Source organism: Muntiacus reevesi, chromosome 14 (assembly GCF_963930625.1).
Source record: "Muntiacus reevesi chromosome 14, mMunRee1.1, whole genome shotgun sequence".
Lineage (NCBI taxonomy): Eukaryota > Metazoa > Chordata > Mammalia > Artiodactyla > Cervidae > Muntiacus > Muntiacus reevesi.
The window spans coordinates 14,679,730-14,696,093 of NC_089262.1; the positions used below are offsets into that span (position 1 = coordinate 14,679,730).

Here is a 16,364-nt window from a genome sequence, read left to right on the forward strand (position 1 = left end):
TGTTTGTTCTTTTCCTGTTTATATAGAGTTTGCGTGTGCTAAGTTGCTTCAGATGTGTCCAACTCTCTGCAACCCCATGGACTATAGCCCGCCAGGCTCCTCTCTCCATGGGGATTCTCCCGGCAAGAATCCTGGAGTGGGTTGCCATGCCCTCCTCCAGGGGATCTTCCCAACCCAGGGATCAAACCCATCTCTTGCATTGCAGACAGATTCTGTACTGCTGAGCCACTGGGGAAGCCCTTATATACAGTGGTGGTATTAAATTTATCCAATGTCCTACACATTAGGACACAACCCTCAAAGTGACCTGGTCCCTGAACCAGCCCCGTGTGGTTTAGAGACACAAAGGTCGTCTGTCCCCGCTAAGCTGCTCAGGTGACCTAAGAGGCTGACCCACCCCAGGCGTCTTCTGTTCGGGGTCTGAGTTATCAGAGCTGCGGGCCACTGTGCCCCCGACGTGAGCAGCACTGCCCAGGCCGCCTCGTACCTTCTCAGGTGGAACTTGAGGTACTTGAGGATCCCGCGGCTGGGCAGGAAGGTGCAGCTCAGGCAGGTGAGGATCTGCCAGCTGCAGAGGTTGCCCACGCTGCCCGGGTGGGGCACCTTGTTGGTCTGCTTGATGAGCTGGCAGTACAGCTCGTCTCGCAGAGGCCGGAGGTCATGCCCCGTCTGGAGGATGCCCTGGATGATGGGAATAGGGTCGGACATGGACTCCAGCTGCTGCAGGGAGTTGAATATCTTGATGGCTTCGTCCTGAAGTGTCGTGTAGCCCTTGTCTTTGAGCACTAGGAGCAAAACAAAGAGAGTCACACGAGGAGTTCGGAGACGGTACCCTCTGGGCATGTGGGGTTCAGAGAAGGTACCCGCTGAGCAGCGGACAAGAGGCAGGACTGGGGACTGGAGGTACTTCAGGATGCAGTGACCGCGCCCCCACCATGTGCCTTGGACACTCCAATCAGCCCAACAGAGGCAGGCTAAACTAAATTATTTTTAGTTGTTTAAACTATTTAAACACGTAACTGAACTATTTCACTGTGCAAAATGCTTACTGAGAAGCTGGTCTATGCAAACAGGTTCCACAGCTGACAGATAAGACACCTGTTCAGGGTCTGCCTCTCACAGCGTTCCCCAATCGTTTTCACACCAGAGACCGATTTCGTGGAGGACAACTTTTCCACGGACCAGGTAAGGTGGGTGGGGTTGGTTTGGGGATGATTCAAGTGAATTACATGTACTGTGAACTTTATTTCTATTATTATTACATCAGCCCCACCTCCGATCACTAGGCATTAGATCCTGGCGGTTGGGAAGCCCAGTTCTGGTATATAAAGGGTACCATGAGTTCCTGGGGAGAACTGGCATGTTCTTTAATACGACAATCCTCTTATTAACCAATCAATGCTAATCTGATGGAGCTCAAGAGTTCACAGGGAACCCCAGCACCATGTCCCGGGTCTAGGTGGAATTCGGGACTCACGGTTGAGGTTGATGTCTCCGTAGGGCAGGGGCAGGAGTGGGGAGTGCAGCGGGTGATGGGTGTGCCTCAGGATGGGGTTCCGCTTGTATATCTGCTCCACCACGTCCGAGTTCAGGCAGTTCTCCTTGAGAAGAATGGGGCCATGAGAGAATGCCCATGAGCTTATCATAATAAGCATACACATGAAAGAACAAACCCACCCATGTCCACCTGCACATGAATGATTTTCATACGTCATGAAACACCTGCAGCTTGGGGATGGTGGTGGGAATCCAGCATTAATCATCTCAAGCACCAAGATGATGCACAAGTGATGCTTCAGGACAAATCACACATTCCTGTTTTTCTTACATAGCTTATTCTCATTCTCTTTCTTTGGTTTGCATATATTTTCCTATGTTATTAAAAAACCTTCTCTCTGGAGATTGTCGGTGTTGTTCAGTCACTAAGTCATGTCTGAACGACCCCATGGACTGCAGCACGCCAGGCTTCCCTGTCCTTCACTTCACTCCTGGAGTTTTCCTCAAACTCATGCCCATTGATGCCATCCCACCATCTCATCCTCTGTCATCCTCTTCTCCTCCTGCCCTCAATCTTTCCCAGCATCAGGGTCTTTTCCAATGAGTTGGTCCTTTTCATCAGGTGGCCAAAGGATTCTAGCTTCGGCTTCAGCATCAGTCCTTCCAATAAATATTCAGGGTTTATTTTTTCAGGATTGACTCATTTGATCTCCTTGCAGTCCAAGGAACTCTCAAGACTCTTCTCCAACATCACAGTTCAAAAGCATCAATTCTTCAGCACTCAGCCTTCTCTATGGTCCAATTCTCACACCCATACATGACTACTGAAAAAAGCACAGCTTTGACTATACAGACCTTTGTCAGCAAAGTGATGTCTCTGCTTTTTAATATGTTGTCTAGGTTTGTCATAGGTTTTCTTCTAAGGAGAAATCTTTGGGAATTACATATACTTAAAAAATTAATAACTTCTCTGGCTAATTGTTTAGCCATAAGTCATTTGGCCAAATCATGCTATCCTTGTTTGTAATTCATTTTAAAAATAAGAATTCCCTAGCTGTTCAGTGATTAGGACTCTAAGTTTCTACTGCAGGGGGCCTGGGTTTGATCCCTAGTTGGGAAACTAAGGTCCTGCAAGCTGTGTGGTACGGTCACTAGGAAAAAAAAATACATTTTGCTAGTTCTCTCATTGGTCTTTCTAGCCTCCATCTGAAAATAACACTATGCTATCAGTGAGACCGTTCTTTCCCGAGAACTCCTGAAATATAAGATCTCCTCTCAGAGAATTTCATCATGTATTCATATTTCTAAAACATTAATTTGAGATCTGAAAAAGTCACAATTATTTTTAGAACTTTGAATCAACAGAAAAGTTGAAGGAGAGGCAATAAATCATTCTATCGTGCCAATTTCATTTCCACTATGAAACTTTTTCAGTAACACTCAACTGGAAACAAGAAAGAAGTATGTTAAATTACTTTAAAAAATTCTACTTACTTTTTAAAAAACATCTGATTTCAAATGAATTAAATGTGTTCGTCTAAGTTAAGAAGTGCTTCTGAATGTTAAGAAGCACTGTTTCACAGTTAAAAACTATTTACTCTTTCATGTTTGATTTATACAGTAAGTAGAGGGGTAGGTAAGATACAGCTCTGAAAAGAAAGTTCAGCTGATATGTGCTTTTTTCTTTCTTTTCTCACAAGAAAGCTTCAAAAATTCATTTTTTTTTTTAAGACAAGAAATGACATTAGTAAGTACTAGTTTCAATTATTCCTAATGACATATTAGTTTCAAGGGTTCCCTGGACAGCTTTGTAGTTTGTAGGATAACTGACTTACAGGAATCTGACTCCAAATACCCAGAAAACATATTCTGGAATCAAGAGCATGACTTGAATTTGGGGGGTAATAGTACCCTACCAATGTATTAGACCCTCTCCCACCTTTACAAAGGCACAGTTTCCTTCCTGGATCTGATGAGTTACTTTCCTTTGATGTACATCAGTAAATAAATGCCTGCCTCACTATCATTCTGGTATCTTTTCTGTCACAGTTCTGGCTCTTTCCTTTGTATTGGAACCCTGCCCACGTGGAAAATTTGGAGGAACAGCATAAAAATAATTTCCCCTGACTCGCTTCTGCACCAGGGACTGGCCCATTATGTGAACAATGCAACCAGAACATCCCACATCTTCATTTCCATTCCTGGAAAATGAGTGCTGTGGTCCTTGTTCACGGCTGCCATTTAATTATTCATTCATTATCAGAGCAAATAATCTTTATCAATAGAAAATCACAATTTAACAAGGTCAATGTTGGTCCAGAAACTTTGGAGCTTCTTCTGTGAGTTTGGAGGCACCTAACAAGGATTCCAATATTCTAGACCCATCCTGGGTTTCTCCCTGGTGGTGCAGGGGAGAATCCACCTGCCAATGCAGGAGGTGCAAGTTTGGTCCCCGGGTTGGGAAGATCCCCTAGAAGAGGGAACAGCAGCCCACTCCACTATTCTTGCTTGGAAAATCCCATGGACAGAGGAGCCTGGTGGGCTACAGTCCATGCAGTCATAAAGAGCCAGATATGACTGAGCCCTAGGGATTAGATTAAGATTATGGGCTCTTAAGGAATCCACTTGTGCGGTCTAGAAACCGTTGAGTGAAAGTAGAATTATTTTGTGACTCCTAGAAGGGCCCCAACTTGGGCTCAAGTGGAATCTGTGACGTGCAGGTTGTCCCCCACACAGGTCACACCACGTCCCTGCGAGTGGGGAGCCCGCACCCCAAATTACAGACCACTGTCCCTCTGCCTACACAGTTCTACAGCTGGGTTTGCCTCAGCGGCCACACCTAACACCTCCCGAGACAGGATAGCTTTAGCATCACATTCCACGTGCAGTCGAGCATTTAGATTTTTTAAAACCCGGGATGCACAAACATGAAATTGACCAAGAGTTAGTTTCGATTACAGAGTGCAAATGAAGCGTGACTACTGTTGACATCTTGGTGTCCTGAGGGTGAGAATCTGGGAGCTGCTACGGACCACCAGGACCACTCTCACCTTGATATCTTGAATCAGCTGCTGCGTGGGGGTGTCAATTGGGGCCTTGGTGTCGGTCACATTTTGAATGGCGCTGGACCATCGGGTGGCCTCGTTGAGCAGCTTGGTGTAGAGCCGGTAGCAGTGCTTCCGTCCATACACGGTGACGTTCCAGTAGCCTGTGAGAGCAGAGACACACTCATACCAGTGTTAACCTTGGGGACCAAGGTGACATCCCCGTACCAGAGTCCCAGAAATCCAGCACCACGTCGTCTCCACCCGAGTCCCTTATTATCGAGTTCAGTAGCTACTTGCTGACTTCTTCCACATGCCCTGCCCTGCACTAGATACCCAAAGTCACGTGGAGTTTACAGTTGAGAGGGAGAGACAAACGTTAAAATGATAAGCCCAGAATCAAACATATAATTAGTACCATCTGCTCTAAAAGCAACAGGCATAAACTAAAGTCCTGTTCAAGGCTCTGGACAAGAATGAGAACTCTTCCCTCAGATTTCTTTTTTTTCTCCCTTTCTGTTCCTTCTCTTCCTTACGATTTTCCCTCCTCCCTTCAAAAGAAACTGCTTATGCAAAGCAAGCAGTCCAAGTGTTCAGACACCAGACGAAAGTACAATGGAGTGATTTCAGTTTAAAAAAAAAAAAAAAGTATTTTTTGAATGGAGTATACTAAAAAAGCGCAAAGTCACAACTAGCAACAAAAATAAACAATCCAGAAACATCTTTCATAATACCCAAATGGGAAAAGAAAAAGAAGCTGTGTGACTACTTTATATTCTACTGGGTTACATTCACTGACACTGAGGTTCTACCTTGTTTTTAGGCAGCATTATGACTCTCAGGGTGCAACGGTGAGAAAAACAAAAAAAAAAAACAGAAGCACAGAAAAACAAGGTGTTCTGCAGGAAAACCTTTGTTTATATTTCATTGCCCTGAGAACCATCTTTCTGCAACTCAAAAAATAAGGACCCTTTACTATGGTTTACATTATCAAGTGTTCATATAGGTAACCACGGACAGCCTCAAAAGATATTGAACAAGGAAAGAGATATTTTTGGAGAGGAGAGGAGGGAATGTACACACGCTAGGTGGGGACCTCACCCCTTCGCTCTGAGCAAACCGGAACTCCTATGATCAATCGGGCCACGTCTCAAGCATGATCAGCCCGAAGCACACCGCACCGCTTACCCGTCTCCTTAAAGATCTTCTCATCGGGTGGGACAACCGAACAGAGGCTATTGAGGACCAGGGTGCCCAGCTTCAGAGCATTCTTCTCCGAGCTCTTGTAGTAATCCAAGGAATTGTGTGTGAGCACAAACCACCGTTTCTTCAGTTTCAGGGAAGACATCTTCGGACTGTTTTTCACTTCTTTGTGCAACCACCCTGGAAAGACAGACTGAAGTGTTAATTATTCAAAACCAGGATGAGCCGCATCTCGTACCAGGTGACCATCGGCTTACAAACGGGCTGTCTTTCTGTATGTCTGCTAGCAATGGCCACAATCCTTCCTTATTTGATGATTTTAACAATGCCAGCAGGCAAGATCATCCAAGGAGGAGGGGATATATGCATATCCACGGCAGACTCAGTTCTTTGTACAACAGAAACACAACACGGTGAAGCAATTATGTTGTTGTTCAGTCACTGAGTTGTGTCCGACTCTTTGCGACCCCATGGACTGCAGCATGCCAGGCCTCCCTGTCCCTCACCATCTCCCCAAGTCTGCCCAAATTGATGTCTATGAACTATGGACAAAGCAATTATACTCCAACTAAAAAAAAAACAAGAGGCAAAGTTATTCAGAGAAGAGGCTCAAAATGGAAATGCAGCAGATACTCATGTAGATGAGAACAGGGCTCCGTAAGTCAGAAAGCCTCAGGGCATCACCTCTCACTATGAATTCCTGGCCCTCCACTCTGGTGTCGCCCTTGGACCTCTGCAGCAGCGTTATCCAATGGTGCATCTCCTCCGGCGTGTCGGCGTTGCAGTGAAGCACCCGGTTGGCCGTGATGATCACGAACGAGTTGGGTCTGAGCGGCAGAGAGAGAAGGAAGCAAAACCGCTTAGCTCCACTGAAACCCTCACCTCCGTGTGAACCAAGACTGAACGTCTTTTTCCCGGCTTACGGGTCACGGGGAGAAAAATGGCAGCGCTACTTGTATTTTCTGCTGAGGCAAACCTCTCTCACTTCTGCAGGATTTATTTCATGCCTCATTAACCTTTACACTTGGAGCAACACATTCTGAAAGGTCCTGGAAGGGAAAACATTTCTTCATGCAAAACTTTCCAGACGAAATTCGGTTCCGGGCAGGCTAACCAAGGTGACTGTGGGGGAAAGATTTTTTTTGGATGCCTCTCCAAAGTAAATTTCTTCCTGCCTTGGATAATATTTCTGTGGGTTGGTAATGAAATGTCAGACACCAGTAACAGAAGATCAGTAAACAGCTGTAAGTGGAACATCTTATACACTTGACTATGCCTGGAACAGAGACCAACCTGGATCCATGACCTTAGTGTGAGCTGACAAGGGGGCCTTTTCCAGGCAGAGATAAATTAATAATGGAAATTTACTTTCTCCTGCATCTTTTTATCTGGCAATATGCTGAGTCTCTCATAGGACCTTGCTTCTATTAATTCTTCATCACTGGAGCTAGGGACTACGAACAATATTTTGCAACTTTTCAAATGTTTGCTGAAGTTAAGTGCTGCAAAAATTCAAGGAAAAGAAAGAGGAACAGGACTATAGTATGGATAGACAGATGCTCCTTAAAAAACAAGATTTTTCTAGAGTTGGGAAAGGAGAAAGGTGAGCACTTGGGGAAGAGGGAAAAGCCAGGTAGGGATGGAAATTTCTCCCATGGCTCATCGCAGGCCCACTGTGCCAGACGAAGGGGTTTAGAAGAAGATAGGTGCAGGCAGGAATGTGACCGTCAGAATAAGGACCTGGGCTTGGATGACTGACATGACATGCAAGTGTTCTAGGTTCCTGAGCCAGGTATGAGGAGGTGCAGGGTGACTAGTAGAAACAGAGAATACAGTTCAGAAAAGCCTTCGTGAATGGTGAGTGATGGACACCTCAGAGCTCTCATTTGGCCCAGGAGACATGATTTTTGTTGTCAATTTTAATTCATTTCTATTCTCTCTAAAGCAATGTTATTGAAGGCAAAAGTCAATTCCCACTTGTACTCAGAATTCTTAAGTGGAGAAGCAAAATAAAGATGGTAAAGATGATGGTCACTGGGTACAAAGACCCCGAGACCGCTGCCAAAGATGATTTGCCTTCAAAAACAAAAAAAACAAAAAAACAAAACTGAAAATATGCTATTTTTAAGGGCATGGGTAAGGAAGGCATGTCAAGGAAAATAATTGACTGTGGTTTAATTTATTAACACTCTACATATAAACTTCCATCAAAATCCTTTTTCAATTCATTATCAAAGTATAGAAGGGGCAAGTTCACCCACCCCTGTGCTGGGACGCAAGCATTTCCTTCCTATATGAATCCCAAGTTTCTCCCTGTTTTTTTGTTGTTGTTATTGTTTCGTCATCAAGTTGTATCTGACTCTTCTGTGACCCCAAGGACTATAGGCTCTTCTGTCCATGGGATTTCCCAGGCAAGAATACTAGAGTGGGTTGCCATTTCCTTTTCCAGGGGATCTTCCCGACCCAGGGATTGAACCCACACCTCCTGCATTGTAGACAGATTCTTTACCACGGGGCCACCTGGGAAGCCTGTTTGTCTCTATGACCGTCTATATTAGGTTTCCATGCTCTCCCTCACCCCTGAGCCCCCACACTCCAAAGACACCCCGAGAGGAAGACCGTGATTGCTAGAGTGGATCGGGTGGGAACACGAAGCCTGGAGTCATCTCCAAGGCCACAGCGTAGAGGCCTGTGGGTGCCTGCAGGCAATGAGCAGGTACTTTTGTTAAGCATCACACCTGAGCTTATTACCTATCTGGGCTGTCCGAGGCACACACAGAATCGATCAGCCCCACGTCCAAAGTGCCCTGGAAAAGAGAGAAAAGCAGAGAAACTCAGAGAACCACTGGAGTATAGCACACATCATGATAACATCCCTAGATGATGCCTCTCCAAGCAGGCAAACAAAAAAGGCTCCTTCTTTTGTGTTAACAGTGAAGTAATAGTTATCTAAGGAAACATTCCCCTTCATTCAGTACAGACAGCCTTGAGACAGAGCAGAATCTACAGTCTACTCATTAAATAAATTATAAGTGAATCTTTCTGTCTTGTTCCTAAAATACTTTCAGTAAAGGGTGTTTACGAACTTCTTTCAATCGTACCAATTTTCTGATTTATATTATGATCTATCTTGAATTTTATATTTACAAGAAAAGGAAATGACTTCTAAAATATGGTTTTGTGGCTCTGTTTATATGTGTCCAGGAGAGATTAATGACAGAATGAATATGATTTGTAATTCAGCAAATCTTTTGAAGAAAATATAATAAGCTTCCACGATTTCATAAAAATTGGGTTTTTTTTGTTCAAGATGGGCAAACTGTAATCTATTACTACTCACAATCTTCTATAATTTCTTGTTTTTCACCAAAATGTTCCTGTTTCTCTCTTTAATTATTATAGTGTATGTGTGCACTTAGTCACTCCAGTCATGTCCAACTCTTCCCCGTCCACGTAGGACATGGATCCACTGTCCATGGGGATTCTCCAGGCAAGGATACTGGAGTGGGTAGCCATGCACTCCTCCAGGGGATCTTCCCAACCCAGGGATCAAACCCGCATCTCCTGCATTGCAGTGGATTCTTTACCAACTGAGCCACCTGGAAAGCCCAATTATTATACTATTACTTACTAAAAAACAAAACAAAACAAACTGTCCACAAGTTCCTGGTCCCCTTGCCCCCCTCGACCGCACTGCAGCTCACATACCACAGCGTTTTGTGGGTTCGCCTGCTCGTCATGCATCTCCCGAATCTCCTGGTCTGTGGATGCGTGGACCTGACTCAGCACACTGAACCACTGGCTGTGGGAAGGAGACAGCGAGGGTTAAGGGAGGGCCAACCTCTGCACTTGCAAAACAGGGGCGCCCTTTTCTACCTCCCCAGAAAAAATGACATCTCCTCTGAGCAACTTTAACTTGCCTGCTCCTCATGGGTAAATGTGGATATCCTACTACCAAAGGAGCAAGGGTAGAACAAACAGCCAAGGTACCTTGAAGTACCATCTCATGAGACTTCTGATCAGTGGGAAAACCCTTTTCTCTGGCCCTACATTCACATGGACATTTAATGATGATGATAGTGAGCTTCTAGAGAAACTGGCAGCAAGAAATGAAACCCTCAGTTCTACTCAAAACCCTTCAGTCAAGAGTCTTTACTGAAGATATTATTTATAACCTAGGAAACATTCAAGTGCCTTCTCAGTTTTAAAAAGTATATTCCAAGGTAAGATGGCCTATAATATAAGAGCATTATCTCAGGGGTCTACTTTCCCTACTCAATCCCAGGATGAGGTTTCCAAACACCTGATAGGATTTCTACATAAAACCACTGGAGAGTTGAAAATAGAAAATGCCTAACGTAGAAAATTATTTTGACTAGAGAACTCCTCTGTCTTCATTTCAAATGGTTTTTGGTACTTCCAGCCTCATCAGATTCAGATAATGAAGGAAAACAGGCCAATTCCAGAAAAGTCAAGCAGAACAAAAGTTATGTTGTAACTAGAAACACAATATACGCTTCAGAAAAATGACTCTGAATATCCAGTTGTCTGGTGGTCCATCCATCCATCCATTATTTACTAAGCAACTACAAGTGAGAGGTACCAAATGTGAGATGCCAGAAGATGCCCTTCTCCTGTAGGGGGCTGATCAGACACATACACACACTCCTGTAACTAAAGCTGAGAAAGTACTTGGTATCCAATGGCATATTTAAGTAAAGCAATTAATACCTATATTTAAAGGTAAGTCATGTAAATTATTTATAGCTAAGCACTAAAATCTCCTGTGATTCCTAAAGCAGAAACATGTAACCAAGAGCTTGAAAATACTCAGCACACAGGGACACTTAGGGAGACCAATGGAAACATTTTAATATGAATTTGTTCATCAATTCTAGTTAACCCAAAGGCAAGACTTCAGTAATTGCTTTATAAAGCTCAAAAACATTCCAAGTCAAACACTGAGCAACATATAAATTGTAGGCCACATGGGATCAGACAGACACACACACACACAAATAAAATTTGCTGTGGCTTCCATCTATATAGGTGACCCCTTCAAATCTAAAAAATCTCTTCTCCTAAAATCATGTACAACTCAGAATCTGAAAAAGAACTTTTAAAAATGTGTTCCACTGGTCAGGGCAAAAAGTCCTTGGCTACAATATTCCAAATGTTAAATTTAGCAGGTTCATTATGGCACAAAACAGGCAGGGCTGCTGCCAAACTCTGGGTCTATAATTCAGCTGCAAAGCCGTGGGCATTCCCTGGACCGCGGCAAACCACATGTGGCCTCCAGGAGTCCCAGACAGAATGATGGGGCTGTAATTCCAGGTCTGCTTGTTTTTCCAGCGTTGTGTCATGATTTATGGATCTGAGCGGGGGGTTTTAGTTCGTTCCCATGGGAAGAATTATTTTCTTTGCCCTTCACACTGCTGCCATGGTGTTGTATCAACACAGAAACATCCAAAGGGCAAGGCGTCATAAAGGCCCCAAGAACTCTCTGGAAGATTCTAGTGATTTCTGAGCTGACAAGTGAATTCTCCAGGCAAGAATACTGGAATGGGTTGCCATTCCCTGCTCCAAGGGATCTTCCCAACCCAGGGGCTGACCTGGGTTCTCCTGCATTGCAGGCAGATTCTTTACCATCTGAGCCACCAGGGAAGCTCTGAAAAGTGAAGAACACAGGCCAAGGGATGTCACCCTCATAAATTAGAAGGCATTTTGTGGCTCTGCTCAGATGAGCGTTCTGAGCTCAGACAAGCTCCTTTTGTGGCGTTGGATGATAGGCAGCTCCAAGCTGACCCGACACACCCAGAAAGCAGCAGGGATGGACAAGACACAGGCTCTCCTGAGTGACCCTGCCAGCGTCACACCGAGGGGCAAACCCCAGTCCTTAATTTGTGCCACATCTTGGCCCAACAACGGACCCCGAGGTCCAGGAAAGTCAGACAACTTGCCACAGCCAATAAGAGACACCACTGTCTTCTCAGCTCAGTCAGAAGTCCAAGCTCCTTAAGAGGCTTCCTGCCTCTCTTCAATAGAACTGAGCTTGCCTTCCGTTACAGATTATACTAGCTTTTCTCTGTTGGGGCTTCCCTGGTGGCTCAGAGGGTAAAGCGTCTGCCCACAATGCGGGAGACCCGGGTTCAATCCCTGGGTCGGGAAGATCCCCTGGAGAAGGAAATGGCACCCCACTCCAGTATTCCTGCCTGGAGAATCCCATGGACGGAGGAGCCTGGTGGGCTATATATATAGTCCATGGGGTCGCAGACAGTCGCACACGACTGAGCGACTTCACTTTCACTTTTCTTTCACTTTTCTCTGTGCCTCAGTCTCCTACTCTGTAAAATCAGATAACAGTAATCCTCCTGCTACCCTGTCGGGTGGTTGTGAGAATTAAATGAGTTAAAACACGTGAAGCATTTTGAACACTGCTTGAAATACAGTAAGTTCCGAGTGTTAACTATCTCTCCAGCCATGGAATTCTTCATTGTCACAGCCTTAAGCACGCTCCCAAATGCCACAATCCTGGCATTTGTTTAAACAGCCAGTGGTGAACGTTCCTGCTTTTTCAACCTTTAAGCAAACCAAGCAGCTCCCTTCCAAAGCTCAGAGGCTTCCAGAGGGTGGCTTTCAGCTGTGTGTAGGAGCGCAGTTTCCACACGCTGCTGCTGACAATAAAAGCCTGAGTGGACCCAACAAAGGGTCTTTCCAGTGGCAAGTGAAGCTGGAAATCCATGTGCTTTGTTACTGTAACAGACATAAAGCCCAATGAAAGAGTCCCCAGGAGACAAGTATTCACTACTTGTCAGTTCAGCTCTTCTGACTCAGTCCTTCAACCATCCTAACAGAAATACCCAACGAGAAAAGTCAGTTAAGAGCTTTTCAGGGCTGGTCGGCTCAACAGTGACCCATGTGACACCCAGGCCCACAGAGAAGCGAGGATGAAGCTACGACCGAGCTGACAGCCCAGCGCCTCACCTGGCGTCTTCCGGGGATTCCGCGATCAGATGGAAGGTCCTGTCGGCCATGATGATGTCAATCCCGTTCTCTTTGCTGGTGTTATCTATGATCTCCCTGCAGAGGAACACAAGCGCCCAACGCAGAGCGGGAACACAGAATGAATGCTTAGGGAGGGGCAAGAAGAGAAATTCCACAGTAACTGAAAAATCAGACACCAATCCTTTAGCCTTTTCACTTTCAGAAATGACGACGGGGTCTCTGGGGGTGGCAGATTCCTCCCTGCTTGAGAATGGGGGTGTCTGTTGGGTGTGTGTGGGGGGAGGTGGGAATGGGGTTGGGGGGCATCCTTGACTTCTCTAGGGAGGGGCCTCTCTTCTCCCACTGGCCCATCCAAGGTCCACCCAGTTTAGGTGCCCCCACTCTGCCTGTACCTTCCCTAGGCTGCCCCACTGCTCTATAAGGGACCCCCACACTGCAGCCAATTTGCAAGAGCGCTTTCATTCATCACAGCGTTCCATCGAGGTTTCAGGCTGCTGCCGACACCTCTGAATTCCTCTAGTAAGGACACACTATTTCCACCAGGGGCTTCGGGGTGAAGAGCAGGACTTGAGTGCTTCTAGATCTCAATTTCGCCTTGATCTGATCCTATCATTCTTAAACCACCCTAGAGGTTCAAACTCAGTGGACCAGGCTAAGAAGAGCAGGGTAAAACACAAGCAGCTGTTAGGATGGGACCAGAGAGATCTCCTCAATAAGAAGGGTGTTGGGGATACAGACAGCTTGCTTTGACAGCTGAGGTAGCACAGCTGTTTCCAGTAAAACACTTATTTTACAACTAGAACATTCAGCAGTCCGCTTAGAAAAAATAAATATGGTATGACCTTTTAGCTAGAATCACTGAGATGAGATCTCTGAAAGGAAATCAACCCTGAATACTCATTGGAAGGACTGATGCTGAAGTTCCAATACTTTGGCCACCTGATGCAAAGAGCTGACTCACTGGAAAAGACCCTGATGCTGGGAAAGACTGAATGCAGGAGGAGAAGGGGGCGACAGAGGATGAGGTGGTTGGATGGCATCACCACCTCAATGGACATGAGTTTGAGCAAACTCTGGGAGATGGTGAAGGACAGGGAAGCCTGGAGTGTTGTAGTCCCTAGGGTCGCAAAGAGTTGGACATAACTTGGCAACTGAAGAACAACAACTACTAAGATAAAATATTTTAAAAAGCCAAAAACATCAGAATTCACACAGGAGTCTGTGATGCCTTCTTAAGAGTAGAAGAGAGAGGCGACCCTGATGGGGAAGCGATCAGCCAAGTGTCTGATACTGCAACCTCTGGAGCAGGGTGACAATCCTCAGGGGAAATCTAACCTGGCCACATTATCCCAGACCAGCCCCTTAGGTACCTGGGAACTCAGTTACCTTGTGTATAAAACGAATGGGTGCCGTGGTTCTGAGCCACAGCAGGTCCACCAGAATCCTGGGGAACATTCAGAAACTCAGGTGGAGTTTTTCAGGGTAGAACCCAGTAACTTGCGTTTACAAAAAGCTCCCCTGGAGATGATGATACTGTCAGGGTCTCAATAAACACAGCCTGTCAACTACAGGATAAATAAGGTAGCATCTCCAATAACAGATAGGGAGTGAAAGAAAAGATGAAGGGGATGGTATATAAATTGAAAGCAATTTGAGAGATCTGTCAACTGATCAAAAACTATGAATCTTATTTGCATTCTTATTTGAAGAAAGAAACCAACTGGAACCAATAATACTATCACCCCTATTTATAAGATAACTGGGGAAATCTGAATAATGACTAGAGTTTGGATGACAGAAGGAGTTCATGTTCCTTTTAAAATGTGGTCATAATACTGTGATTATATATTTTAAAACATCTTAAACTTTAAGTGAATACCAAATATTCACAAATGAAATCATATGGTTAGGGCTTGCTTTAAAAAGGTAGTTTGGAGAATTCCCTGGCAGTCCAATGATTAGGACTGGGTGTTTTCACTGCCATGGGAGTGGGTTCAATCCCTGACTGGGGAACTAAGATCCTGTGAGCCATGCAGCTCAGTCAACTACAACAAAAAAAATTTTATTTGCAGGGGTGGGGGGAAGAGCAGTGTGGGATCACAAATGAAACATCACTGGCCGGGGGTGGGTAACCACTGAACGTTGAATAATGAGCACATGAATTTCATTCTAGTCTCCAACCTATGCTTGCATATGACTGACATTTTCTATAATACAAAATATATATTTTTTATATAATAAAAATAAAAAATGAAGAAAACCTTATGATGGTGAAACCTTAACAACTCATTGCCTTCTCTCTACAGAACATGACCAACAGCTGAAGAACTTAACACTTCCTTACCTCTATAATTTCTACACAACACCTGGAGAACAGGGCCCTATTAAGCATTTATTTGCTACACAGCAAGCAGCAAAAGGAACATCCATCAAATTTACACTGGTGAAATTCACGACCGTGATGGTCTGTCTCAGCCTCCCGGCCTCTGTGAGCCCCCCCACCTATGGGGTGAAGAGAGGACCATCACGGTACATAGGGCAGGGGGAAGACTGCGGGAGGCTCAGAGCTGGGCCATGCTGCACACACTTGCAGGACTCAGACTCAAATTCCCATGAACTCATCTGACTACAGAACATGGGATCCCCCTCAGGAACCCCAAACGGGCAGCCTGGAAAGTTCCAGGACTCTGCTGTTTGCATTTCATTGTTTGTCCTTAAAATTAAATACATAATTGGTCAAACTCTCCATTTTTCAATGAACCATTTTCTAAAGCTCCTGAAGCTTGTTGAGTAGAAATGACAAGTCATTTTCAGGTCTCATGAGTTCAGGGGTTAATTCCTTCTCTCAAAGCTTATTTTTACCCATTTTCTAAACATATATGATTGCTCACTTTGAGTGGGGTGTAGCTACATGTTATCCCCAAATCTTACGTTCAGTATTTAGTTACCCAAGAAAACCAGCTACTCCTCAAATTCTCAGTATTTTCTGAAAACCTTAATTTTTAACAAATACAATAGGCCCTGAATGGTTCAATGCTTTGATTCATAAGAACCAGGAATTCCCCTGGCGGTCCAGTGGTTAGGACTTGGCGCTTTCATTGCCATGGGCCGAAGTTCAGTCTCTGGTTGGGGAACAAAGATCCCACAAGCTGAGTGGTGTGACCAAAAAAAAAAAAAAAAAAAAAAAAAGATGGCAGAAAAAGGGGGGTGTTGGATTCAAACCCCAGCTCTGCTGCTCTCATTGTTGGCATGAAGAGCCTAGGATACCCAGCAAAGGTGGGACACAAACGATTCATTTCACACCCCTCCAGATGGACTGTCTGCTCCCAGCATAGCCATCTGTTGGCTACAGTCGGGCGTGGGAAGAAACAAAAGTGATAGGCTGACCCATAAAAGGATGACAAGATGCTCAACCAATGGATCAATATCCACACCATGATTCCTGTGTACGGCCAATCACATTTCCAACAGGTTAGTTCTATGTTCAGCGAGCATCTTATAACCCAGAGCTGAAAGTTTCAAAACTCAAGGGAACTTTCACAGATGGTCTTATTTCTCTGATTTCTTAATAATTCAGCCCACTGAAAGGAATGGTGAGGACTCTCGATCACCTCC

At 44.9% G+C, this 16,364-nt stretch overlaps 1 protein-coding gene across 1 annotated transcript in view; it reads right to left on the minus strand.

The window, feature by feature from the left end:
* MYO10 (myosin X) overlaps positions 1-16,364 on the minus strand; it is a 258,106-nt gene that overhangs the window by 12,842 nt on the left and 228,900 nt on the right. The window contains exons 28-35 of the mRNA XM_065905787.1: positions 12,729-12,824; positions 9,453-9,546; positions 8,496-8,551; positions 6,429-6,571; positions 5,730-5,924; positions 4,548-4,705; positions 1,478-1,601; positions 488-785 (exon numbers count right to left, since the gene is read on the minus strand). Of these exons, the coding sequence (XP_065761859.1) occupies positions 488-785; positions 1,478-1,601; positions 4,548-4,705; positions 5,730-5,924; positions 6,429-6,571; positions 8,496-8,551; positions 9,453-9,546; positions 12,729-12,824 (1,164 nt within the window). The remainder of the gene's footprint in view (positions 1-487; positions 786-1,477; positions 1,602-4,547; positions 4,706-5,729; positions 5,925-6,428; positions 6,572-8,495; positions 8,552-9,452; positions 9,547-12,728; positions 12,825-16,364) is intronic.